At 43.2% G+C, this 27,102-nt stretch overlaps 1 protein-coding gene across 4 annotated transcripts in view; it reads left to right on the forward strand.

Moving 5' to 3' along the window:
* Positions 1-26,891, forward strand: part of uhrf1bp1l (UHRF1 binding protein 1-like) — a 49,030-nt gene extending 22,139 nt beyond the window's left edge. Inside the window, exons 4-24 of one of the 4 annotated variants that reach the window (XM_049566513.1) lie at positions 1,310-1,401; positions 1,716-1,905; positions 2,006-2,146; positions 4,011-4,178; positions 4,783-4,963; positions 5,086-5,169; positions 6,387-6,548; positions 7,001-7,116; positions 7,219-7,360; positions 8,006-8,199; positions 8,306-9,049; positions 10,650-11,329; positions 12,806-12,889; positions 13,665-13,813; positions 16,335-16,492; positions 16,628-16,778; positions 19,008-19,049; positions 22,374-22,633; positions 23,036-23,144; positions 23,307-23,464; positions 26,026-26,891. In XM_049566513.1, coding sequence (XP_049422470.1) covers positions 1,310-1,401; positions 1,716-1,905; positions 2,006-2,146; positions 4,011-4,178; positions 4,783-4,963; positions 5,086-5,169; positions 6,387-6,548; positions 7,001-7,116; positions 7,219-7,360; positions 8,006-8,199; positions 8,306-9,049; positions 10,650-11,329; positions 12,806-12,889; positions 13,665-13,813; positions 16,335-16,492; positions 16,628-16,778; positions 19,008-19,049; positions 22,374-22,633; positions 23,036-23,144; positions 23,307-23,464; positions 26,026-26,154 — 4,134 coding nt within the window. In that variant the 3' untranslated portion in view covers positions 26,155-26,891. The remainder of the gene's footprint in view (positions 1-1,309; positions 1,402-1,715; positions 1,906-2,005; positions 2,147-4,010; positions 4,179-4,782; positions 4,964-5,085; positions 5,170-6,386; positions 6,549-7,000; positions 7,117-7,218; positions 7,361-8,005; positions 8,200-8,305; positions 9,050-10,649; positions 11,330-12,805; positions 12,890-13,664; positions 13,814-16,334; positions 16,493-16,627; positions 16,779-19,007; positions 19,050-22,373; positions 22,634-23,035; positions 23,145-23,306; positions 23,465-26,025) is intronic. The other 3 variants (XM_049566514.1, XM_049566515.1, XM_049566516.1) reach the window with 3 other exon arrangements.
* Positions 26,892-27,102: the final 211 nt, after the last annotated feature.

Here is a 27,102-nt window from a genome sequence, read left to right on the forward strand (position 1 = left end):
AAGTTGAAATTTTACATGTTCAGAAATTCAGTTTTTCTTTTCGTTGCCTCGGGGCAATGTTGTGCGATAAGGAGTACTTCTTGAAGGAGACTTTGCTAACAGTGTGTTTGAATGTAATCTTACTATATAATGACGAAAACTCTGTCTGTCAGTGGGTGTGTCTGTTTCACGTTTTTCTCCTCACTGACTTGGTCAATCCATGTGAAATTTGGCACAGTGGTAGAGGGTCATGGGAGGATGCGAATGAAGCAATATTACATCAATTGGCCAAAGGGGGGCGCTATAGCAACTGATTGGAATTGCAAACTTTGAATGAGCATATCTCATGCCCTGCATGTCGTAGAGACATGAAACTTTGCACAGAGATGCCTCTCCTCATGAGGAAGAAATTTGCCTCAAGAACCCACAACTTCCGCTTATATAGATTTTCCACCATTTTGAATTTTTGAAAAACACTTAAAATCGATCTCTTCCTAGGAAGTTTGACCGATCTGCATGAAACTCGGTGCATGAAAGCTAGCGGTAAATGCAATAATATTTTTATTCCTATTGAATTTTACTTCTTTTAACACATTTTGACAGAAAAATGGATGATGTTGAATAATTTTCAGCATGTACCATCAAAATGTGTGCAGTCGAGGGTTGAGATCTTACAACATACCAAGGCAACACAGAACTATCACAACACTGTTTATCATCTATTTAGCACGATAATAACAGCCACGGCAAGGGCATTGTATGAAAAGGCAGCACATTAGCACTTAGCTGAATCTGCCATTAGTCACTGTGCCGTAGAACACAATGTTATCACACCACCAACAATAGCAAGGAAATATTATACAACAGTGTGAAAAGGGAGAGTGGCTACTGCCTGAAGGTGATACGAACAGAGATAAAAGGCTGGTCGTGTCAAGAGTTTTATTAGTCTGCAAATGGAAACGGCATAATTCATAGAGTTTCAAGGTGTTGTTTCCTGCTACACAGGCTGCTACTTGTGTGTAAGTGAACAATATGTAGGTGGCTTCCATAACCGCAGTGATAAAGGGCTAAGCAGGCTGCAACAAGCTACTGGTCTACAGCTGCCTTGATCTGTTAGTTGGTGTCATTGTGTGTCTTTTGTGTTTTGAAGGGTTAGTTCAGATCCACCAAAGTCCCAATCTAACTGAACAAGGCAGCGGTAGACCATTTCTGTCAAAGGAGTCTAGCTTTGAAGAGAGCATCGACAAGTTTCACTTTTAGTTCAGTGGGGGTTTTTTTAATGAAGATGTTGGTTGTCGGTGGTAAAGTTAAGCTTGTGACTTGCTTGCAGACCCTGGATAAAGTGGTGATGGAGATGAGTACCTGTGATGAGCCCCGCCCCCCGAATGGCCCGTCTCCCATAGCAACAGCATCAGGACAAAGGTTAGCACTGTGGTTGTGTCTTTTGTCTGTGTGAATCTGAAACGTAAGGTTTATGTTCTGCATGATTTTTTGTTTGATTTTGCAAAAGTGGACATAACAAAAAATGTGAAAACCACTGACTCCACTAACCACGGTGTCCTTGTACTTTAGGTTCAGTGTCATTTCTTAAGTATTTGAACTTGTAATTATGTTCCAAGTCTGCTCCCAGTACAGACCAGTGATAATGTATTGCACCCTGTTGCTAGGCACTACCTATCACCTTGTTAACCTATTTGTCTCTCCATCTTTGTCCACCTGTCTGTCACCCGATGTAGTGAATACGGCTTTGCTGAGAAGGTGGTAGAAGGCATGTCGCTGTCCATCAACTCCATCGTCATCAGGATCAGTGCCAAGGCCTTTAACGCCTCCTTTGAGCTCTCCCAGCTGCAGGTTTACAGCGTCAACACCAGCTGGAGCATCAGTGACCTGCGATTCACCCGCATCCAGGACCCCCAGAGGGGAGAGGTCTGTGCTTCTCTATTCTTTTTATTCTTCTAAGATGTTTCACACCCGGAAGGTTTGGCCAGGTTTTTATTTATCGCTCTGCCATCCCTGCTTGGTTCAGATCCTGACTTTCAAGGAGATCAGCTGGCAGATGATCCGAATCGAGGCTGACGCTATCCAGAGCGCCGAGCATGAGATGCTGAGCGCCCCTATTCGCCTCATCACCAATCAGTCCAAGATCCGAGTCACTCTCAAGAGACGGGTCAGCCATAAACACACACACACACACACACACACACACACACACACACACACACACACACACCCTTTATTTTTGTCACTTTATTTGGTATCACTTAACAGCAGCAGGTCACACAGTCAGCTTTGGTTCGGTACTTTTACAGAGAGATGCATCTTTTCAGCTTTTTACAATATAATTATAGAAAAAAATTAAACAAAAAAAAAAGGTGTTTCCGGGGAATATACATGTCCCACTTCTTCCAAATTTCCTCAAATTTAATTTTCTGCAGCCTTATTGAGAAGGTAATTCTTTCCACTACAAAGATACCAGCTCTTTACAAATGGGAGTCTGGCTTAAAGGAGCGGTGTGTAGGATATAGTGACATCTAGTGGTGAGGACTGCAGATTGCAACCAGCTAAAACTTCTCTTAGTATTTCTTCAGTGTTCATCGTTCAGAGGGTTTTCATTGGGAGCCGAATTATCCGCAGAGGTCTCTTCGTCTCCAAAACAAATAAACCTGGTGATACAAACCAGTAAAAAAAACCCACACTGAATAAAGCAGTTTTATGTCAAAAATAAAAGGTTTTCTGTTGCTATTTAGCTCGTCGCAGAGAGCCTGCTTACTACGATGGCCGACATGAAAATGCAGATGGCCCTATCGAGAGTCAGGGTTTGGTTTGTCCATTCTGGGCTACAGTAGAAACATGGCGGTCTCTGTAAATGAGGACCTGCTCCCTATGTAGATATAAGCGGCTCATTCTAAGGTAACAAAAACACAAAGATTGTTAGTTTCAGGGGATTATACACTTAAGAAAACGTACTAATTGTTATTTCTTTTTCCAGCAGCTACACTTATATTCCAAATAAATGTTTTGTGTTATTATTTGTAGATGTAAAAGTAAATTTAAGGTAATTCCAATCCAAAGTATCGTCACTATTTCTGTGTAAATCTTACGCCAAAAAGTAACCGGCCCAAAACAAGTGGTAGTGGTTGTCTTTCCTGGGAGCCACAGTTCCTCCAGCAGCTGGAAGAGCAGAGTGATGATACTTCTGAGCAGGTGTAATAAAATATCCATTCACACTCTTCCTGTCAAACACTCTCCATGAGGTTGAGCTTGATGTCTTTCATTGAAATTCTTTCTCTGGAATGCAACTGTTAGTCTCACCTTTCCCATTCTTGTTTTATGCAGATTATACTTGATATTTTAGCCTCCTGAAATCCCCTTTCAAGTCTTGAAATTACTGTAAGCCCCAAAGCTGTCCTCACACATTGCTTTCAGATTCATTCAGGTTATGAAATTTGATGGTGCAGGCTTGAGGAAAACCCAGACTGCAGTAAGCGACATCCTCTTTTCTGCTGTGAGCAGTAATCCCTCTGTGTGGTCTCACAGGCTGCAGGGCCAACAGCAGCGATTAATCAAACCACTAGTGTGCATTTAAACAAAAAACACTACTAATGTCTGTTTTGGAGATGCAGAGATGTAATATAATGCAGCATAAAGCGCACAAAGACTTCTTGTGTGAGCTCTGTGGAAGTAATTAACCCCGTTTGTTTCTTCAGGCTTTTACAGAACTGCTGAATAAAGCATTCATCACAAGGCACAGATATGCTGTCAGTGCAGCTTTAGTTTATATTGTAAGAAGGGATTTTCTGTTTGTGATTGACCTGATGAAGGACGTGTGCTCAAGTGTTGAACTGGAACTATTTAGAGCCAGGAAAAAGCAGTTCCAGGATATTTGGTTCATGCCAACCGGTTATAAACAAATAATACCCTGCACACAATAAGAGAATTCCCCTTTGAGTGTTAGGTTACTGTAATGGCAGCTCTCAGGCTACCTCCACCTGCATAATGCATGTTTATACCACTGGCTCTACCTGATGCAGATTAAGGACTGTAACGTGGTGGCCTCCAAGCTGATTCTGATCCTGGACGACCTGCTCTGGGTGCTGACCGACTCCCAGCTCAAAGCCATGGTGCAGTATGCCAAGTCTCTCAGCGAGGCCATGGAGAAGTCTGCCCAGCAGAGGAAGAGCATGGCCACAGAGGACCAGGTGCACACACAAGTGACTCCACATCTAGAGGACAAATTTCACATCATGTCACTTTCTCTCCCTCTGTCTCTCTTTCCCTTTTCACTTTTTCCAACATTCCCCCTCCCTCTCCCTTTCCCTCTCCCGGTCCATGTCCTAATTCCACCCTCTGTGGATAAGCCATGTCATGGTCTGATAGTTTGTCCTTGTGTCCATGGAAATCATGTCTGCCCCTCTGTGTGTCTCTCCCCCTGATGCCATATGGCGTCTATCTGCCTACACCATCTTTGTCTCTCTCTGTTGACGCCTCTCAGTCTGTCCTAGTTTTTGCTTCGTTGATGCAAACACTTACAAAATGTACATACATTAATCGCCCACACGAATTCACACCTATCCAGGTAGCACCACATGTACAGCAGTCAGTGTGGTTTCTATAGATTGGGCTAATGCGCCATCTGCTGGAAGATGAGAGTATTGCATGATTCAGCTGTGGATTAAACCAATGGGTGAAAAATTAACACGAAAACTAACAAAAAAAAATTAACATTAACCCAGCAACAAACTTAAAAATACAAACACCACCATCTCAAACATCAACAAGTGCGTGTGCATCTGTGTTCAACAGGTGTCGTCAGCGCCGCCCTCGGCTCAACAGGTGCGCACCCAGCAGGCGTCCACAGCAGCTGACCAGAGTGCAACCATGGCGAAGCTGTTCAGCGCCTACGACGTATGTGAGACGTCCCACCACCTCCAGATCACACACCTGGACCTGCACATCTGTGATGACATCCATGCTAAGGACAAAGGTAGCATATGAACAGATGTAAACAATGTTATACCTCGAAAGCACACAGTTGTCTTTATCTTAACTAATTTTCTTTAGAGACTAGTTAAAAAACTGACTATTTGCTTTCTTTCCTCTGTGCAGTGATCAATAAGAGGGTAACGGGTGGAGCCATGCAGCTCTCCTTCAGCTCCATCACTCTGGACTACTACCCTTTCCACAGAGCAGGTATGAATCCTGCAGTGACACCAATCCTACTTTACCATGAAGACACGTTTACATATTCACTACTTTGTGATTCTTCCCGCATCCTCACTATAAAACCACCGCAGTCCATCTGTGAGTTTTATTGCTGTTGTGTCCCATCAAACAGATTTAGAGCAGCAGCTTGTTTGGCATCTCATAACTCCCCCACTTCCTATTTTAATGAGCGTGGTCCTATTTTCATCTCTGGTGTCGTCTGTTCTCGGCTTCTGTCTCCCTTTATTCCTTTGTTTTTGCTTTTTCCCCCATATTGTTAAAATAATGCCCATTTGGGTGTCCCTTCATCTTCAACACCTGGTACTTGTGCCAGTTTTCTTAAGTAGTAGATAGACCAAGGCAGTGTACAAACACTGTAGTGAAGCCTCGCCTTTCTGTGGGTTTTTAAAGCAATTGCGTCAGTGGATAATTATGAAAGCGCAAATTCGCAATAGTTGCAACCACCTATGTGCATGCATTCACACACACATACACACAAAACCTCAGAGACACTTGTCACTAGTGCAATGAGGCCTCCCTACAACAACCGGTTCATGACTACTTAAAGGGTTTGTTGCAAAATGGTGTGTGTACGTCTGTGTCTGTCTGTCTGTCCGTGTGTGTTTCGTCATGTTTCGTAAATCTGTTTAGAAGTTGTAGCCTCTTTACGCTGGCTCCCAGTACATTTTAGAATAGATGTTAGTGTCAGTGATGTCTTTTAAGTCCCTTCTTAAAACATACTTTTATCGGAGAGCCTTTCCTGATTTTACTTGTTCAAGTAGTTCATTTCAACTGTCTTTTATTTCCTCCATCTTTACACACTAAAGTGTTCTATCATTTCTTTTGGAGTTGTTGTTTTCATGTCTTGTCTGTTTTAATTATTGACAAGTAAAGCACTTTGTAACTCTGTTTCGAAAAGCACCTTTTTGAATGCTAATACACCTTCACACACACTTGACCTCCATGCCAAATTTCAGCCTTCTAGGGCAAAAAGTGTGGCTGCCAAAGGGCCAACCGACAGAGTGGCTTACTGCATAGAGCTGCTGGTTACGGCTAAAAAACAGTTATAATAAATAAACAAAAAACAAGTATGTACATGGAAATTAAAAGACAGATGGAAATGGAGAAGAATTGCATGATGTTCCCGTCAAACAAATGATGGTCATACAACTTCCTGTACCAATTTTCTTCTTTGACCTCTCCAGGTGACAGTTGTGTCCACTGGATGCACTACAGCGAGGCCACCAAGACCAGAGAGGGCTGGGCACGAAATCTGCTCGACGAGTTCAAGTCCAACGTGGAGATGCTGAAGGGCGCAGTCCGAGACCAGCACGGTCCGCCCCCTGCACACAGCTCCCCACCACACGGTAAACACACACACTTAGACACATGTTAAATGCTGTTAAGTGTGATCATCTTGTTCAGGGTGTGCATTTTTATCGTATCTCCTGCCACACACACACAGCACATCATCCCTGTGGGTTTTCTGTCCTCTAGTGTCCCTTAGGGACGATGTGTATGGGCCTCTAGGAAGTCAGGAGAGAACAGGAGGAGGAGTAGGGCTTAGGGAGGCAGATGGAGGACTCCTAGAGTGGAGCCCACACACACAGCCCACGGCCCAGTGCTGCTGGTGCCTAGAGCCAGGTACCACGGTGTGTGTGCGCACAGCTGGGTGCGGTGATACACACCTTTTTAAAAGGCTCAAGGATTTCTCATTGGAGAACTGAGTGGTCGCTCTGTTTGTCTCCCTCTTCGTCACTCTGTTTACATCTTTCCCCCTCTCCTCTCTATCCTTCCGTCTATCTGTTGTCCTCTCCAGGTAAGATTAACACCTCTTCCAGCGCTTCCTTCAGTCCTCCTCCCCCTCAAAGCCCCAAGACGCAGCTCATGTCCAGCTCTGTTGTTCTCAGGATGGCTGACTTCAGCATCTACCAGGTCACTGGACACACACACTCTGGCTCACAAGTCTCCATGTATAGAATCACTCATCTTCACTGCTAACTGAGTAATATTCTCTGTCTTTTTTATGTACTGCAGGTGTCAACAGCAGACCAGCGTCGCTCCAGCCCCAAGACCATGATCTCCTGCAATAAGAAGTCTTTGTACCTTCCCCCAGAGATGCCAGCTATTCATGTCGAGTTTACAGAGTACTACTTCCCCGATGGAAAAGACTACCCTAGTAAGATTTCTGTTTTAGCATCTCATTTTAGAAACATTAATCTTTATTAGTAGGTCATGAGCTGTTTTTATACACCAGGCGTTCTGTTCTGGCTGCGACTTATTTTTTTATCTCTCCTCCAGCCCATTTGTTCAGATGTGGGGAAGTCAATGAATGCTGTGCAGCTGAGAAGGCATTGATTTTCTGAATTACGCCCAGTGTTCTGAATGAGGAATCACCCAATTAATTCATGTTATGGATTTCTCACAAATTCACCCTACTAGTAAAACATTGAACGAACACAGAGGTTTTTCTGTTTTTGGCAAGAAAGTGGAAATTGTTCTTTGTCATGTCTCCTCTCTTTGTGATTTCTCTGATGTGTCATTCCTCCCCGTTCTGTGCAGCCCACTAGACAAAAAACCCACCAACATCTGGCTTTTGTCTTTAGTGGGAAAGGTTACAATCATCATTTATTTGCAGGACAAATGACTCTGTCAAGACCATTGATAATTTCTGTGACTCTTTGTCATCTCAGCCATGACATCTCGAACATTGTTTCAAATTAGGCGGCACAGAATTTGACAGAGAGATTGAATAAATACCAGATATAAAAAAGAAGTAACCACTGTAACACCTTACCTTCCCCGCTTCCTCCCAATCTTCTAGTCCCATGTCCTAACCTGTATGCCCAGCTGAACGCCCTGCAGCTGGTTCTGGATCCTCGCAGCCTGGTGTGGATCAACCTTTTCGCCCTCGACCTCAGGCAGAGTCTGGAGCAGTTCATGGAGATCTACAAGCTCAGCGACTCGCAGAAACCCGAAGAGCATGTTGACATCAAGGTCGATGGCCTCATGCTCAAGGTAAGGTGGACACTTTTTTTTTCTTTTTTTTTCCTTTTTTTTTGGGTGAATTGTCCCTTAAAGTGTGGTACTTGTACTAAGTTTATGTCTTTGTCCTCTCCATTAGCTGGTGATTCCCACGGATCGGGACGCCTCCTGTCCCGCTGATCTGCCTCGCTCCATCTCAGTGCAGACCTCCGAAATGGTTGCCACAAACACCAGGCACCCAGCTAACTGCACCCGCTCCCACCTCGAAGCCGTGCTGCAGGCCTTTGAGGAGGAACCCTTCTTCTCCCCCCGTTTCTCCTCGTTCCCTCGCTCCTCCTCCTCATTACCCCTCCTCCATCCCGTCTTCCAGCGCCACGCTCACGAACAAGACACCAAGCTCCACGACATCTACAAGGGCCTGGTGGTGCCGACGTTGGGCACGGACGCCCTCAAGATGCCGGCCGCCACAGACTTTTGGGCATTACACTTTGCACAGTTCTGGGTGGACTATGAAGGCACCCGTGGAGGCAAAGGGCGGCCACAGCCCTTTGTGGACTCGTTCCCACTCACTGTGTGGGCATGTCAGCCCGCCAAGATTGTCCTGCACCAGGAGAAGCTCAGAAGCGGTGCTGGATCAGGTTTGTCCAGGAGCACATCTGGAGAGGCTGTCGCACGTCTGCAGAGGAAACGATTATTAAAGGAGTTTTACAGTGCTGATGGCGTATCGACGTCAGCACACAATGCAACACTGCCTCCCAGTAACGGACTCCATAAACCCCTCTCATTGGACAGTCTGCCTTCCTCCTCCTCGTCTTTGTCATCATCTAGTAAAGATGCAGATGTGCATGTACTGGTGCAAGTGCAGAAGCATTTAAGTGCTCAGGTAAGTTTTTCATTCTTACAGTTTTAATACTGCACATTATGTTGAGAGAAACTTAAACGGAGTACTTTAATCTTTATCTGGTGAATATATATCGGAACATGGAGATGGATTAATGTGGTTACACCCTATTAAAGGTGATGATTTGCAACTTTTACTTGTTTTATATTGTTGTTGGAAAATTAACAGATGAATCAATGATGAAAATAGCAGGTATTTGCAGCATTAGTTGCCGTATTCTCTTCATTTGAATCTTGATCAATCACGAACAGGGCTGGGCAGTATATGAATATTGATATTTAGGACATGAGACCAGATATCGTCTTAGATTTTGGAAATTATAATATCTGGTCTTAAGTAGTGGTTCCCGAATGGTAGGTCACAATCCAAAAGTGGGTCTCTGGTCCATACTGAATGCCCCCCAAGTGACTCGCAAACATGTCTAGTTTGTAAAAAGGACAATTTGTATTTAAGTACAGTGAATTTTTGTCACAGAGATTTTATTTTGAAGTGCCATTTTCTGTTGTAGAGTGAGTGACTAACGGACAGCTACCTGACAGAGACAGCAAACTAGCTCAGCTGCATGGCCAGACACAAGTATGATGCTGAATGTATTAATCTGTGTGGACCTTGAACTAATGACTAAGGAGAAATTTGGCTGGGAACCACTGGTCTAAAGTGCATGGGGCAGGTGGATGTAGGGCGTGTCTAGATCCACTTTTGCCAGTTAAATGGCGCATAAAATCTTGACACTAAATAAGGCTCAAGGAGCAAAGGGATAAAATTCTGCTGCTTCTCGTGCGTTAATGCACACAGCAACTCTCTTAATGAGGAGTATATGTAGGTGCTTACTGTTTGAATAATGCGCCATTTAAGGCTAGGTATCTCTGCTCGATACTTTTAAAGTATGGACTGGATTAACCCAGTACTAAGTAGTACTGACACGTCTCCAGTCAAACGATACCTGCATTCAATCGTTTTTGCTCTGGGATCAATCCTGGACTGTCCTGGCTCTCTACCATATCAGCAGACTCTCTGAACGGTCAGTTTAACGTCTGCCTGGTTAGCATGAGCTAACACAGCAGCAGCAGGAGCTAACATCCAACGCTGAGCTATTCAGCGGGCCCAACAAACTCACACCGACAAAGAAACTGCTTGACTGTCGTTATACCTGTTAACAACCGTTGCGTAACATTCGTCATGTAATGCTAACAGTTAGCCTCATTCATAGACATCCACAACTGTCCCCAGCGCAGAGCTCACACATCCGCAGCAGCAGCTACAACCCATATAATCTGTGGTGTGGTGAAGTCGAGTGCAGTGTATATAATGGAGCTGGCAGTTCGACATGCCGAGATGCCACTAAAACATTTGAAAGTATGGCTGTATTACACACCAGTCCGTTCACATCATAGGTATCCAAGGAAGTTCTCTATCTGTGTCGGTATTACTTTAAGGATACTGGTATCATACATTTTTTAAACGACACACTGCCTTAGCACCCTCTAAATGGCAAGAAAACACTGCTGTGTCTGACTTCAGACCAGATTCAGCAATTCATCACCACATGTTGTAATAACCACTTTGGTCTGTGTGTGTCCAGGTGAGCCACCGGCAGTTTGTGTTCCTCATGCATCTTCAGCGCAGCATCAAAGCCCTGCAGCAGACACTACAGCAGGATCTGGAGGAGATGGGCTCCAAGAAAGATCGCAAAGATCCCTCTCAGCTCTCCGCAGACCACCAGCCTTTCACTCTCTGCCTGGGCCTCCTTCTGAAAAGCGCAGAGGTGTCCCTGCTCCTGAAGCCCGTCCCCCAGCCTGAGGGCTCAAGATCTCCCCTGGGGTCCGAGCTTTCCCCCTCAGAGAGCCGAGGAACTCTGGAGCCCGGGAGCGATGCAGGAGAGGGGGTGGAGAAGGGGAGTGAAGGAGCTGGATCTGGGTCTGAAGGAGGAGCAGCCAAAGGGGCGTGCACTGTAGACCAGCTGTTATGTGGTGAAGGCTCAGAGGGCGGAGCCTCACACGGTCCCGCCCCTCTCGTCCCCAACTCTACTCCAACTCCACGTCCTGACTCAAATCACAAAGCCTCACTGGATGAGAGGACTTCAGCTAAGAACTCTGGGAGACGGAGTTCAGATGAAGGAGGCGAGGTGTTAGTGGATGGGTTGGCTGGAGGGGAGGATGTGGGAGCCGGACAAGACTCTCAGACCCAGATGGGTGACCCCCTGTCTGACTGGAGCGACAAAGACAAGGCTGCATCCGCCAAGATGCCTCAGTCAATATCCAGGTATTCAGCTTATCACACAAAAAGGATGTTAATTTATATCAGTGTCGACAGGACTGTACTGAATTAATATCACACGGTTATACAGAAGCCCAACAAGAGATTTAGGGTGCTTTCACACCTGCCCTGTTTGATTTGGTTTGATCGGACTCAAGTTTGTTTGCCCCCTTAGTGCAGTTCGTTTGGGCAGGTGTGAACACAGCAATCGCCCTCGGGTGCACACCAAAACAACCAGACCGAGACCTTCTTGAAGAGGTGGTCTCAGTCTGGTTACAAACGAACTCTGGTGCGATTCGTTTGTGGTGAGAACGTGTTCCAACCTCGAGCTGAACCAACTGCAGTCACATTCCGAATTTTTTTCTAGTTGGAGCCGCGCCTCGTTTTCAAACTGTATGGTTTGACTAAAATGAACAATGACAGCAATATAGTCCACGATGAGCAGCGCTAAAATCAACCTGCGTAGTTGTCCCTCCATTGTGACATTAGAAAGTGTCACATTTATCTTGCAAGTGTACTCTTCTTCACCGTTTTGTTTACTTCCTGGATTTTTCCCACATGGAAATTCTGACCAATCAAGAGCAGCTTTCTCACACAAGGCGTTTGATCTGGTCTGCTTGTAAATGCTGCCGTGAGAACACGAACCAACTTTATTAGTCATTGATTCGGACCAAAGCAAGCCAACTCTAGGTCTGAAAGCACCCATAGGCATTTAAGTTATATTTGCATAAACATGAAGTGTTATCACTCTCAAAAATATATATTTTTTTGCTGTCAGCACCTTTCAGATGGTTAGTTTTCTACTTTAAAACAATAAATCAATTAGTCCCTTGACAGAAAATCAGTCCACAACATTTGTATGCAAACTATTTACTGAATTCATCATCATTAATGCAGTGATTTGCAGTTTTCCTCTGTTTAAATGATTGTAAATTTAATCTCTGTTTAATTTCCTATTGACTGTTTCAGCCTTTGCTTTTTCTAAAATTTTCTAAATTTTCAATTTTTTCAAATATTTTATTTAAACCATAATTAACAGATTAAACAATAAGTTGCAGCTCTTTAAAGATGACATGTCCTCCTAGTAAACATTTGTCCCAGTTTTTTTTTTTATAACTGAATGGGAATATTTCTCCTCTGTGCTTCACTATGGATGATTAATCTAATGACTGAGTCTTTTTCTCTCTAATTTAATCTGTCTGTTCCTGAACACAAGAGCTGTGTGTCGAACTCCCTCATGAGTGTTTTCCAGTATGAATGTTCTGACTTTACACATGTCTCTGACATTATGAGTGTTGGTCGGCCTCAGGCTGATGTCTTCTTCCTGTGTGTGTTGTCTCATCTACCGTCTTCATATTTATCACTTTGTCATTTCTTTACTTCCTTTTCTACCTCTTGAGCGTTGCTTTGACCCATGTGAGGTGTGTGTGTGTGTGTGTGTGTGTGTGTGTGTGTGTGTGTGTGTGTCTTCTCTCTACAAAGGAAAGGAAGTTTGTCTGTGGTTTCTGATCTCCTCAGCTCCTCAAACTCCAGCAGATCCACCTCCCTTTATTCCATGTCCAACATGTAAGGCACTGGATCTGTGACTAGCTGTATTAATGAGTGTGTGTTTATGAACTCTGTGTGTGTGTGTGTGTGTGTGTGTGTGTGTGAGAGAGAGAGAGTGTGAGAGTGTGAGAGTGTGTCTGTGTTTGTGATCCCTGGGTGATTGCCAATCAGTGCAAACGTGTGTATGTGAACCCCTTGTGGGCATGCATTTGCATGTGTGCATGACACGCTGGTCCTCGAGTCGTCTGTGTGTTACGTGTTAAACGAGTCCTGTGTTTTTTGTCTACCTGTCGACTCGTGGTGGTGGTAGAGATGAAAGACGAAGCTCCTCGTTTGTGATGACTCTTCTTTTTTTTTGTCTGCCTTGTGTTCTCAGTCTTTTGAGAGCCACTTTAATTTTATCTGTTGTGATTTTCCTGTAGATCGTTTCTTGCGTTCGGGAAGATAGCACACTACGTGACCTTAAACAACACCACACAAAGGAATCAAGACATATTTAATTCATGATTTGTCGAGTAAGCCCCGTCAGCTCTCTGAGAGCACAGCGGCCTCTGCTCAGTGTCGGCACAAGAACAAATCAAACATGATGAAATAAAAGCACTGGACCTGCTGTTTCTCCTCTGTCTGGCCTCTTTAAACGTAACAATCAGTGTCACTGACAGCCAGTCATAAATCAGTCACTCAGAATCAATAGCATGCATGGACAGTGTCGCCCAATTTTATCACTGTACAAAAAGATATGATTGAAATGATCCGTCTCTCACACACTCTGTGCCCTGTGTGTGTGTTGTAGTGGTCGTTTGATGCGGGACCGCTCCCAGTCCAGTTTCTCAGTGTCCTATAAGAACATGAAGAAGAGCCCGTCTCTGCAGTCGCTGGACAACATCTCCATAGACAGCTACCTGATGGAGGACGGAGACACGTACAGTCTGCTGGAGAGAGGTGGGGCAAATAAGTCATGCATTCTTACACAAATGTACAGCAAATAGACTTTTATTTATCCAAAGAAGAGTTACCTGAAGTATACTATGCAGGATTTTCCTATAAAGCAACATATACACTCAAAAGTCATCCCTCTCAATCATCACCTATGACCCGGTAGAGATGTGTGGCTGTGCATTTATCTGCAGAGAGAAAAAATAATGTCATATAATCTCATGAAATTTAAAATGTAGGATCACGAATCCCAAAGTTTCTTTCCCTATGCTAAGTTCTACTACTACTTTTAAACTGTACTGCATTTTTGAGATGGAGAAATGTTCGTGTTATACATTGTGAATGATTAAGGAAATGTTATTGTGGGAAATTTTATCCATGAAAATGTGTGGGAACCCTGCTTTAAGTGAGGTTGTTTATTGTCCAGCCCATGTGGACTTTTGGACACCAAAAAAACTCAATGCAGTAGGGCTGGACGATTAATCGAATTTTAATCATGATTTCGATTTTGGCTTCTCATAATCATAAAAACATCATAATCGAAGAAAAACGATTAATGCGCTGCACGGCGCGGCATGCATGTAAGTTCCTGTGCTGGAAAAGCACCGTGAATGCACCTGTGTTACGTGCAGCAACAGCAAGCGTGTGACGTGTGGATCAATAATATGTGGAGCAAGCGATTGAGAACATGGCAGAAAGGCAGCCTTTGGTTGAGAAGAAAAGTAGGACAACTTCAGTCATCTGGAAACATTTTGGCTTCAAGTTGACGGATGTCGAGCAAAAGGAAATTGTTTGCAAAGTTTGTCACGCTGTCGTGTCTGCCCCCCAAGGCAACACGACCAACTTATTATCGAGTTTATTAATCATGATTTCAATATCAATTAAAATAATCGTGATTGTTATTTTTGCCGTAATCGTCCAGCCCTACAATGCAGTGTCTCATAGTGATCATGGGTGCATTCTGAATCGCATACTTTTTCTTTTTACTTTTAGTAGGTACTGCAGCTGCCGTTTAAAAGAATGTACAGTTGCATGCAGTATGTGCACAAGCGGGACATACTACTTGCTTTAATATCCATTACTTTGGAGATAAACAAATGCCACTCACTGAGTGTAGATTCTAACATATTATAATAGTGACAGTGAAATTACATGTCTCGTTGTTGTTTGTGATATTTATGATTATTTTGTTCACCTAAACAATCAATATTCCTATTATTACTATTCGACTGGTCATCAGTTACTTGAATGTGCTGTCAGCCATCACTGGGACTTCTGACAGCTGTCAATCAGCTGTTAAGTCACCATCCATTTGCAGCTCAGTTGATGTGACATATCGTCCCCTGCCCAGAGGATTATGGGTCGAATATTTAGAAAAGCATGCTGTAGTAGAACATCCTGGTATTTTTGGCACACTGCATTTGACATAATCTTTCTCTGGCATGGTAGTATGGGTATTGGAATGGTCAAATTAATCACTATAATTGGATGATTATTATAACCCATTTCTTTCTTTTTCTTTATTTCTTTTTATTTCCCACATACAAGGCTGTTGCCGCAGCGACCCGGGTTCGACTCTGGCCTGTGGCCCTTAGCTGCGTGTCACTCCCTCTCTCTCTCTCTCCTCCCTTCACGCTCATCTGTCCTATCAATTAAAAGCTTAAAAATGCCCGAAAAAATATCTTTAAAAAAAAAAAAAAAAATACACTACAGCTGTTTCAAACTGTCGTTGCATGACTGGGCATTATCAATCCACCTGTTGAGGGCAGCTTCATACAACTCTCTCCATCACTAGCAGCAATGACCAGCAGTGATAAGCTTCAAGAACACTAGTTTTTCATTAAGGAAATATGACTTTGTTTTCCCTGTTATGATTTAAATGTGCATAAAGTGTTCGCCTCGCTTAGCCAGTGGAGTGAAGTTTAAAAAAACGTTCTTTCCATATACTGTCATGTTTAAAACAGACAGAATAAACACTGTAAGCGGACTACTTGATTAATGTAAGCAATTTTTTTAAACAGCATTTGTATGGGAATAATTAATGATAAAGACTTTCAGTTTTGTCGTCTCTGCCAATCTCAAATAAAATCCAGCTGGAGGAGCTCTTCAGAACTGAAAGACGTTTTACTAAAATCATCGTATAATGAGCTGTTAAAAATAACTTGCTCTTCAATTTCTAAATCACATAATGAACAAAGTGTTTCTTTTCAGGGAAATCTGCCTGCTTCAATCATTAATCGTAACTTAGGGATATTTTTCAGCACCAGTGTCACATCTCTGTAGCCTCTGACTCTCCTTATATAGATAATAAAAAGTTTTTTTAAATATATGATTACTTTGTGTATACTGGTTGGTAACTGTGTTGACCAGAAGGTGGCAGCATTGCTCTGATATGTCAGTAATGTGCAGTGAATCAGGGGAACCTTCTTCTGTCTCGTGATGTATCAGTAAAGCCTAAGACAATATATCAAGTCAAATGTGTGTCTCTCCTGTGTAAGTAATATGTATATCTTCACGTGTGCTACAGATGACGTGTCCATCTCAGGCTTCAAGGACGCCATCAGTGAGCAGAGTGCCACTGAGAGCGCCACCGAGGCAGTGACTGCTCAGGAGCAGGAGGGAGGCGCATCCCCCGACACCGTCAGTGCTACCTCCCAGAGCATCGACGATCCCACCAAAGATATAGTAAGATACAGACATATACATATAGGAAAATATGTGGAGGATTTTGGAATGTTTAAAGTTTAGAAACCCTGCCAAGAACTACCCAGATTGCGCACACATGATGATGATAATTGTTTTTGTTTGTTTCCTTCCCAGGTGTCGGTGCTGGTGCTGAAGGTGCAGTCGGTGTGTGTGGGCATGGAGGTGGTGGGCGAGAGCGCGGCTGTGGCTCTGGAGGTGGGCCGGGTCACACCCAGCCAGCTGGGCAACGTCAGCCTGAGACAGTACCTCAGCAACCGCAGCCTGGGTGAGAACAAGTCTGCGTACTTGGTCTATTGTGCTGAAATATGGTGCTTTTGACCTGAGCTCTAATATGATGCAGTACAGTTACAACAGGCTTTTTTGCATGATTTGGACTCATATTTGAAGGTGTAGTAAATATCACAGGTGCTATGTGTAGTATGTAACATCACACTAATCTGAAATAATCTTATCATAATTAACAAACACGATCAAAAGAAGACCGAAATATTAGACTGTAAGTTCAATTAAAGGCACGAAATGTTTATCCCTTTACACGGAGTAAAACAGGAAAACCTTGTCTAAAGAAGATGGTGATGACTGGAGGCTGAGCAGTTTATGGAAATGTGTCTTAATTTTGATAAAGCGCCAGCAATAATACCATTACCTCTGGCATTCAGGGGTGACAAACCTTTCTGTCATGGTCTCATTTGTTTACAGTATTGACATCAAGATTGATTCAACAGTAAGACATCATCGAGTATCATTTTGCAAACCGTAAATCAGCACTGGAGTGAGAACAAGCTGCTCCTATTTAAAATTGTGAGCTGGTGGATTACATAAAACCAATCCACTAAAATAGACTTCTGTTGAAGTAGGCTGCAGCCTGTCTCTTAGGTTCAAACTGTTGGCTGAAGATGAAAGTGAAGGGACATTTGTCAAGATTTAAGCACACAAGTAGGGCAGCTACCAAACAAGAAGGAACAACAGGGGAATGACCTCACTGTGTTTGTAGATCAAGACCAAAGCCAGATTTTTTTCAAATGATTTGTTTTATGGTGTTTTGCTTTATTTGACAGTAGAGAGTGAGAGGAAACACGAGGACAGAGAGAGGAAGGACATGTGATAAAGGTCCCAGAACAGACTTGAAGTTGTGTTGTTGGCTTTGAACCACCAGGATACTCCGTAACTGACCCCTCCTGTCCTTGTGTGTTAGCTTGTTCACATTTTAACACAAGACAGAAACATGGACAGCAACAGACACCAATTGCTTAATGGTTCAGTGTGTCTGAGTTAAGGGGATATATTGGCATAAATCACCTGAAAATAATAATGGTTGTGTTTTCTTTACCTTAGTATGAGCCGTTTATACCTACATAGGGAGCTGGTCCTCCTCCACGGAGTTGACAGTTTGGACAAACCAAACACTGGCTAGATGGGACCATTCACATTTACGCATCGACCACTGTAGTTAGCAGCCCTTCCATAACAACCAGCATCAGAAAAACACTGTTTTTTTTTTTTTTTAACATGGAACTACTTTTTTCAGAGTTTTTACTGGTTTAAATCACCCGGTCTGTCTTTTTTGGCTCCCTGTAAAAATTTCCGGAACAATGAACAGTGAAGGAATTCAGAGAAAGTTCACGCTTAGCACACCGGAGAAGATTCATCTGGTTGCAGTCTGCAGTCCCCACCACTAGATGCCGACACACTGCCCCTAAAGTCCTGTTTTAATGAAAAATACCAAACTTTTGATGGTTCCAAGTAAGGCCGTGTTTACACGAAAATGATCCGCTGAAAACAGAATCATTTCTTGTTTTCATTTTGATAACAATCGCCATGCACACGGATCCGCGGAAATGAGCAAAAACTGCTGTAGTATACATGCCAGGCCAGTAGTTGGCGGTGCGACTTTGTAATGAAACAACACATGCCTTCGCACTTGTGCTTCCCTCTACAGTGCAGTGATGTATAAACAAACAAAATGGCAACTGCACAAACATTTGTCTGGGCTGACAACAAGGTGGAGTTGCTACACTAAATCTACACTTTGCTGGAGAAGCGTTGATAAATTCAACAGGGTGAGCAGCACAAACAGAGCTCGGGAGTCCACCTTTGTTGTTGTGATGGTCGACTTTCTCGCGCGTTCCTAGTAACTGGAACCATATTGTGCATGTGCGGGAAGTCTCTGTTGTCAGAGGAACTGCATATTGCAAGTTTACATGACTTGTTTGGTTGGACAAAGCAAGCAATATGTTGATGCCATATTTGGCTCTAGGATATTGTTAAAAACAATTTTTTTACTGTTTTCTAATGGTTACTAGATCGAACAACGATTGGAATAATTGAGAAAATAATCAGTAGATTAATCTGTAATGGAAAATATTCGTTAATTGCAGCTCTTATCTGAATCTCTTAATAAACCACTGTTTTCAGTGTACACACACACACACACATTTGCACACTAACACAGTCACCCCCCTCCTTTTATTTACCTTCCCATAACTCCCCACAGGTATGGTGTGTTCAGTACCAATACCTGCTCAAAGCAGCCAAGGTAACTGCTGTGTGTTAATTCACCATCTGTAACTTTAACATGCATGCTTGCCTCGGCGTGTCTGTTTCCGCCTGTGTGTGTGCAGATTGCGTGCGTGCGTGTGTGTTTCCTTCCAGTTTGTCTTCTGTCAAATCTCATTTCCAGACTCGAGGGCATGCACTGCAGATGCACATAGATCCAGCGTGTTGCAATGCAAGTGATAGCATGAAGTGTGTGTTTGACTGCTCATTTTTCAGCAGCAGGGGGTGTTTATGTGACATTGAGATCTCTTTCCTCCAGTGTGTGTGTGCGTGTGTGGGGCACTTAAGAGAGGTTAAATTTGACAGTAATGGAGTGAGTGGACCCATTATTTGCCACATTAGGCCCACAACCTTAAGTGTGTGTGTGTGCGTGTGCGTGTGTGTGTGTGTGTGTGTGTGTGTGAGTGAGTGTGTGAGCCAGATTCAAATTAACTGCAACCATTTGTGCAGCCGGTGTTAACCCCTGATCTTCCCATTCACTGCTTTGTCTAATTCGTCCTCTCTCTCCATCTCCCCCTCCTTCCTTTCTCCCCCACCTTCCTCATCTCTCCACTGCAGCAGACTTTGCAGTTTCAGTCCAGTGATTCAGGCAATGAGAGAAACGCTGGCTTTACCCCTCGCTACCTCTCCTGCTCCTCCTCCTCCTCCTATCTCACAAGAGCAATCCCTCCTCCTCCTTTCCTCCTCACTCTTCCCTCCAGCTCCTACTCCATCTTCCTACTAATCCTCTGTCATTTAACCCACCCCTCTCCACCTTTTCTTCCCTTCATCTCCCACCCTCTCTAGGCCATCTTTCCTCTTCTCTCCCCTGTCTTATCACAGTCACTCAGTCCCTGGCTGCTGGCTCCCTCCCTCTCTTTCTCCTCACCCACTCCCATCTTTTTTTTCTCCCTCCGTCTGCCTCGACCCTATAGCCGCCCAGGATTGAGAGAGAATATGTCATTTTATCTGAGAAAAGCTGACAGCATTGTGTATGTGTGTATGAAGTTGCTGTATGGTATTAACCCTCTGCTGACTTTCCTTCAGAGAGCATATGAAGGGGATGTGACGCACTTTTCACAGACATAATGAAAAGATTTCTTTCTTTAAGTGGCCATTTTCATGCCTTGCTGAGTGTTTCGCCTGTTAAAAAAATGCCTGTAATTGTGTGCTTGCAAGCTCATTTTCTGTGTAATGTTTGTGTGAAAGGAGGGTTTTAATTACCCTCCCCCTTGGGTTTAATACCTCTTAAACCCCAGCTTTCACCAGTTTGTCTTCTTTCTCTCTGTCCTCACTTATTCACCTCCTTTACTTCTTCTTTTTCTTCAATAAACAGGAATTGTATCATCACATTTTGTCATGGATGGATTAATGAGCCTACAGGGCACAGGCTCAGGGGGGTCTTGGGCCAGAGAATTATGTTTGAAGTGTTGACAGTTTTTTTTTTTTAGAAAGAGAAATGACCACAAAGACATCCTGAACAATCACAAAGACGCATAAAACAACAACATAAAGTCGCAAAATGACCACAGAGAGGTGTGAAACAACCACCAAGAGATATAAAGCAACCATGACGAGATGTGAGACAACTACAAAGAGACAGAAAATGGCCACAGTAGACAATAAACAACCACAAAGAGATGTAAACAAGAACAAAGAGATGTAAAACAACCACAAAGAAACAAAAAACAACCACAAAGAAACATAAACAACCACAAAGAAACAAAAACACCCACAAAGAGACATAAACAACCATAAAGAGACATAAAACACCCACAAGGAGATGTAAAACAACCACAAAGAAACATAAAACAACCACAAAGAGACATAAACAACCACAAAGAAACAAGAACACCCACAAAGAGACATAAAACACCCACAAAGAGACATAAAACAACCACAAGGAGACGTAAAACAACCACAAAGAGACATAAAACACCCACAAAGAGACATAAAACAACCACAAGGAGACGTAAAACAACCACAAATAGACATAAAACAGCCACAAGGAGATGTAAAACAACCACAAAGAAGCATAAAAAATGCAAAGAAACATAAAACAACCACAAAGAGACATAAACAACAATAAAGAGACATAAACAACCACAAAGAGACGTAAAACAACTGCACAGAGATGTAAAAGAAATACAAAGAGAGGTAAAACAACCACACAGATGTAAAACTGCAATGTGACATAAAACAAACACAAATAGACATAAAACAACTACAGGGAGACACAAAATGACTACAAAGGGATGCAAATCTATCACATAAAGATGCAAGAAAAGCACAAGCAAAATAACAACAAAGGTACACTTAATTAATACAAGACATTTAGAACGACCACAAAGAAACACAAAACGACTAGAAGTGATGCAGTTTTGAGTCTCTGTCAGTCTGGGTGTCTTGCTCCTGTGTAGGAGGGGTGGGGCCTTTCATACGTCTGTGCCCAGGGGCCCATTGTCTTGTAATCCATCAATGCATTTTGTGGTACTAAGAGTTCAAATTCAGGTCATTCTTAATATACGTGCCATCATATCCTCCACAGTTTTCAACATCTTAGAGTTTTGTTTGGTACTGCAGAGCGTCTAATTCATGAAAAGGAAGTAAAAATGATTCAGTGGTTGAAACTTCACTTTGAATCCTCAATGCTTAGGTGGGAGTTTCCACCGAACCTTCTAATCCCCAGTCCTCAGAAATAATTAAACATCACTGCAGCAAGGAGCCCGTGGGATAGTACAAAATCTAGACTCTCCTTCAGCCCACCTTTTTCTTAATTCCTTCCTGCTTCTCTTTTTTTTCTCCAGCTCACTTCTCTGTTTCCAACTTTCTCTCCCACTCCTCTTTTTGATATCCTGCTTCCTTCATCCTACCTCTTCCTTCACCCTTGTTTAAACCTGGCTTTAACATGCACCCTTTTTTAGCGTGAGCAAAATGACATAAAATAAAGCTGTAAACGCATTCAGCGTGTCCTGATGATACAGATATCTCTTTAAAAAAAACAAAGATGAAATAAATTTGACCTCATCCAAGCTCTTTTTGAACAGGTTTTTGTCGACTAACATCAGCAGACTGGCCAAGATAAGGACTGAGGTTTCAAAATTACTGAAGTTTCCCTTTTAAATACCAAACAGCAGGAACAGGAAGGAGGTGATGCCCACTCGCAGATTCAAAGCGAACAAAAGAAAAAGAGAAATTAAACTTAATACTGGGTGTATTTTAATGTCAGGTGTACGTGTATTTCAGCTGAATCATCTCCACGTGCAGTCCACATACATGACGTCAAAGCTAATGCTAACCACAGCCTGTGTCTCCTTCCTCGCAGCCGGTGGTGAGATCAACTCTGCACCTGTCGGGTGCCTCCACAGTCCAGAGGTGCGCGCTCGCCTGGAGAGCGGGCCCTGTGCCGCCGCTCACTCCCCGCTGGCTGAGCGCAATGGCTTCCTGCAGCTGCGTCTCCACGGATACCAGGCCAGCTTCTTGATGTCCACGCTGCGTAACCTGGCTCTCTTCCTGGAGGATGACTCTGCGCCGCAGGTGCTGCCCATGGAGATCAGCATCAGGGACACACACGTCAACTTAAAGGTAAACATCCCTTTTTGTATTCAGAGTTTGGAAGCCTTTGTTTTACTCTGAGGTTGCTGTTGCAGAACTGCTGCACACCTGCAAGATTTCAGCAGGATATTAGTCCTGTTTTTCTAATCGTGTTGCAGTAATAGCCCCCATAACTCAGCGCCGTACAGTGCAGCAGCGTCTGTAACCAAGTCAAATATTTTGAACCCAGGCCTAATTGGAATTTGGATTTGAGCTGAATGTTTAATGACACAGAAAGGCCCCTCTGCCTTCTGTTCGAGTTACTTCACAGGTGAGCAGATTTGCTGTAGAGCTGATGTGGAAACCTGGATGTGTATAGTTTCTCTCTCAGCTCCCTCCTCCTCCACACACACATTAAAACTTACCACACTAAATGTGCTGTCTCTGGTGCAGGACGACGGTACCCGTGACAATCCCTCCGACTCAGAGCCCTCGCCGATCACCCTGCATGTGGACAGCCTCGTCATACACAGAAGAGACGACGGCGCCTTCTCTATAGGAGGTGAGAAACGCGCACACATTCTCATCTGCCAGATATTTCCACCTCCACTTCAGCGCTGATTCACTGTCGTTATATAACATGTCCTTTTAAATGCTTTTAAGTCCACACTTGGTACATCCACACCTCCAAATTCCCCTCTGTTGTCTCTGCTCCTCCTCACAGTGGACACCGCAGCAGAGACCAACCCCAGGAAAGAGGGTGGGTTGATTGACAGCGCTCTGACGCCGGTTGCTGAGGTTGTTGGCGGCGTCTGTGGCGTACCAAAGGCAACACAGACCCAAGCCCCGCCCACCAGCCCTCCTCCATCGAGCAGAGAAAAGGTGAGACAAACAATGGAAGCGCACTGCGGGGGTTTATGAGAATACTAGTATACAAGCATGAAGTGGCACCCACAACACCTTCAGACAATCTTCAAGGTGAAGATTTCAGCAAGTCACATAAAGCCACACATATTTTTTCACTCCTCTTTTTGTCTTCCTCCCTCACAAACATAAAACCCGCTGAGCAAGAAAGACATTTTATTCTGACTGATTGTTACGGAGGACGATATAAAAAGATGTAGTGCCAAATTTTGGTTTTGCCAAGCTATTCCAGTTCCCTGCTTGGCTTGCATTTTGTTTACAGTGGGAGTGATATTTATTAATTTATACAGAATACAAGCATTACATTTTCAAAGGGAGGATTGAAAGTGAAGAGTTACATAATTCTGTTTAAGTCATCTGATCTAAGCAGCGAAACAGGTTGTCATTTCCTTTCATGCTCAGCCATTGAGCCTTTTTTAATCTGTCACAGGTGAGACAGGTAGTACTGGCGAAATATTTTGTACGTGCAGGACACAACATACGCCACAAAAGACACAGATTGTTCTAAATGTTTAAATAAACTACCAGTGCTGTAGTTTTTAAGATGTTTCTAAAACAGCCAGAGTTTTGGACAAAGGCTCAGTGGCATCTCATAAAGTAGACACGTGGCAGCAAGGAGGCATCATGTTTCCAGGTTGTTCGTCTGTCCCATTCTTGTGAACACAATATCAGACAGACATGGATATAAACTGCAACTTGACTGGTTGGCAGAGGCGGTAAGTCTAGTTCTATAATAATTATTTAAAAAATGATGTTATGGAACTTGAAGGTTTATCATTGACCTTGAGAAATACAGTTTGACCAAAAAAATCGTCCAATAACTGGAAATTTTACGTGAGCTTTCATCACATCTCATAGCTTCTATCTGTGGGTGGAGTTTGCGGCTCTCCATAACAGCTCCTAAAAGTGTTCATAAAGTGAACCTTGTACTAAACCGTTTTCATTAAATACAGTTGTAATTGTTTTAGCATGCCTAGTTTTAGTTTAATTTTCTTTTCTTTTTAGTACGTGCTGGTGATAGCTGTCACCTGAGGCATTGTGTTTTTGGGTTGTCTGTCTGTGCATTTGTACATCCATACGTATCTTTGTACATACGTCCAAATCAGTCTTGGACCGTGCGGGAAATTCTTCAAACTTGGCACAAACGTCCGCTTGGACTCGAGAATGAACTGATAAGATATTGGTAGTCAAAGGTAAAAAGTCAAGATCACTATGACCTCACATTTGTCACAAGCCATCTGGTTCTTGTGAACATGATATATCAAAGGGCATTTCCTCAAATTTGGCACAGACATCCAGTTGGACTCCAGAGTGAACTGATTAGATATCGGTGGTCAAAGGTGAAAAATCAAGATCACCATGACCTCACATTTGTCACAAGCAGTCTCATTCTTGTGAACATGATACATCAAGAAGGCCTCAAGGGAATTTACTCAGGTTCAGCACAAACGTCCAATTGGACGTAGGGATGAACTGATTAGATTTTTGGTGGTCAAAAGTCACTGTGACCTTCGTCTGTCTCATTCTCGTGAGTGTGATATCTCAAGAACACTTTGAGGGAATTTCTTCAAATTTGGCACAAACCTCTACTTGGACTCAAGGATGAACTGCTTAGAATTTGGAGGTAAAAGGTCATGGTCATTGTGACCTCACGATACATGTTTTAAGCCATAACTCAAGAATTCATATGCTAATTATGATAGAACTCCACTCAAATGTCTAACAGGATAAAATGATGAAGTGATGATGTTTGATATCCAAAAGGTCAAAGGTCAACTTCAGTAAGACATCATTATGTTGTGCAAAAACACTTTTCTGGCCATTGCTCAACATCATATCTCAGGAACGGAAGGGAAGACATTTGGTCAGATACTGAATTGGTGACACTAATCTTGGGTATCCACCTTGAAACTGAGTTGATTTTATAGAATACTGGTTTCCAACTGGTGGTTCTCGGTCCGAAAGTGGGTCGTGATTACATTCTGAATGGACCACAAGTGACTTGCAAACGTATAACGTTTGCAAAAAAACACACTTCATTTTAAAGTACAGTGAATTTTCAGCACAGAGCTTTCATTTTGATGTGCCGTTTCCAGCTGTAGGGTGAGTAACTAACAGACAGCTACTTAACAGAGGCAGCAAACTAGCTTAACGACATGGCCAAACTCAAGTATGACACTGAATGTATTAAACTGTGTGGACCTTGAATTAATGACTAAGGAGAAATCTGGACCCCATGGCTGGACCAGTTGGGAACCACTGGTATAGATCTTCTTAGCTGCCGGGTTGAAGATGTGTGTGAAGAATTCATGTCTTAGAATTTGTAGCTTCTTTGCAGCAACGTCCATATTTGAAGGATTGCCTACTGTCATGGTTACATGAGTCTGGACAGATGTGAATGTAAACTGTAACTGCAACTTGACTGGTTCATAGAGGATTTTTTTTTTTTTTTTTAAGCCACCAAAATTCGCAGACACACTGACACCTCCCTGTCGTCTGTCTTTATTTTTTGTCTACAGATGCTGATGGAGGAAAACGAATGTTTAAAATTGGAGCTGTCGCGAGCCAAGATGGCGCTGGCTGAAGCTCAGATGGAGAAGGACTCGCTGCTGCACCGCATGAAGAGCCTCAAAGTCAACACCAGCTAGACCTGACTCTCTCTCCACACCCAGTCGGTCAGGATGGGTCAGCGAAATAATCAAAGGCAACATCAACAAGCAAAGAAAAAGAGGGATATCTTGACTAAAACGGCTCCTTTACACGCTTATCTGTTGAGTGAGCCACCACGTGACTTTAGACTTCAAAATAATTCCCTCATAAAGCAATGCAGAGTCTGTGCGAAGACTCAAAAATACATGTTTTTACACGCTTGTCGTCTGTTTTACGTTCTCCACTTTGGACTGTGGAGACTTAGAGAAGGGAGAAATGACATTTAATGGGACTAAATTTGTGTTTGTGTGTGTGTTTGTGTGTGTGGAAGAAAGAGGATAAGGATCTATATCCATGGTTGTGCCTACAGAAAACCCTTCCCACACTATTCCTGTTGTGCAAGTGAATACCGAAAAGAATCACAGCTAACCTTAGATGAGCTTCATTCAGTCCTGTGCGTATGAAGGAGCGCTGAATGTCGAATCTTCAGAGGAATGTCTTAAAAAAAAAAAAAAAAACCCGACTTATTTTGCACTGCACAGAAATTAAACTTTAGTGCTTTCATAATCAGAGGGGACGAGACAGATCACACTCTCACTCATCCTCTGAGTGTGTACAGTGTATATTGTATAAGAATGTGAACACACGACTATTTTCTTCAGAATTTTGAATGGATATATGCAGTGTTTCGTGTGTGTGTGTGTGTGTGTGTGTGTGTGTGTGTGTGTGTGTTTGTCTCAGCCAGAACAAGCATTTCATTACAAGTAGAAGATAAATTTATATCTCAGTTCCACAGCTTTGTCAGCAAAATGACCCACAGTAATGTCTGTATCCTCCCCCCTCCTATTTTTCTATGTGTAAATAGCGACTTCACATGTGCAGCACTTTTAAAAACTGATGTAAATACAACCAGAACTGTGAGAGAGCAAGAGTTGAGCCGACGAGCA

The sequence above is a fragment of the Epinephelus fuscoguttatus genome, linkage group LG22 (genome assembly GCF_011397635.1).
Source record: "Epinephelus fuscoguttatus linkage group LG22, E.fuscoguttatus.final_Chr_v1".
NCBI classification, from domain to species: Eukaryota; Metazoa; Chordata; class Actinopteri; order Perciformes; family Serranidae; genus Epinephelus; species Epinephelus fuscoguttatus.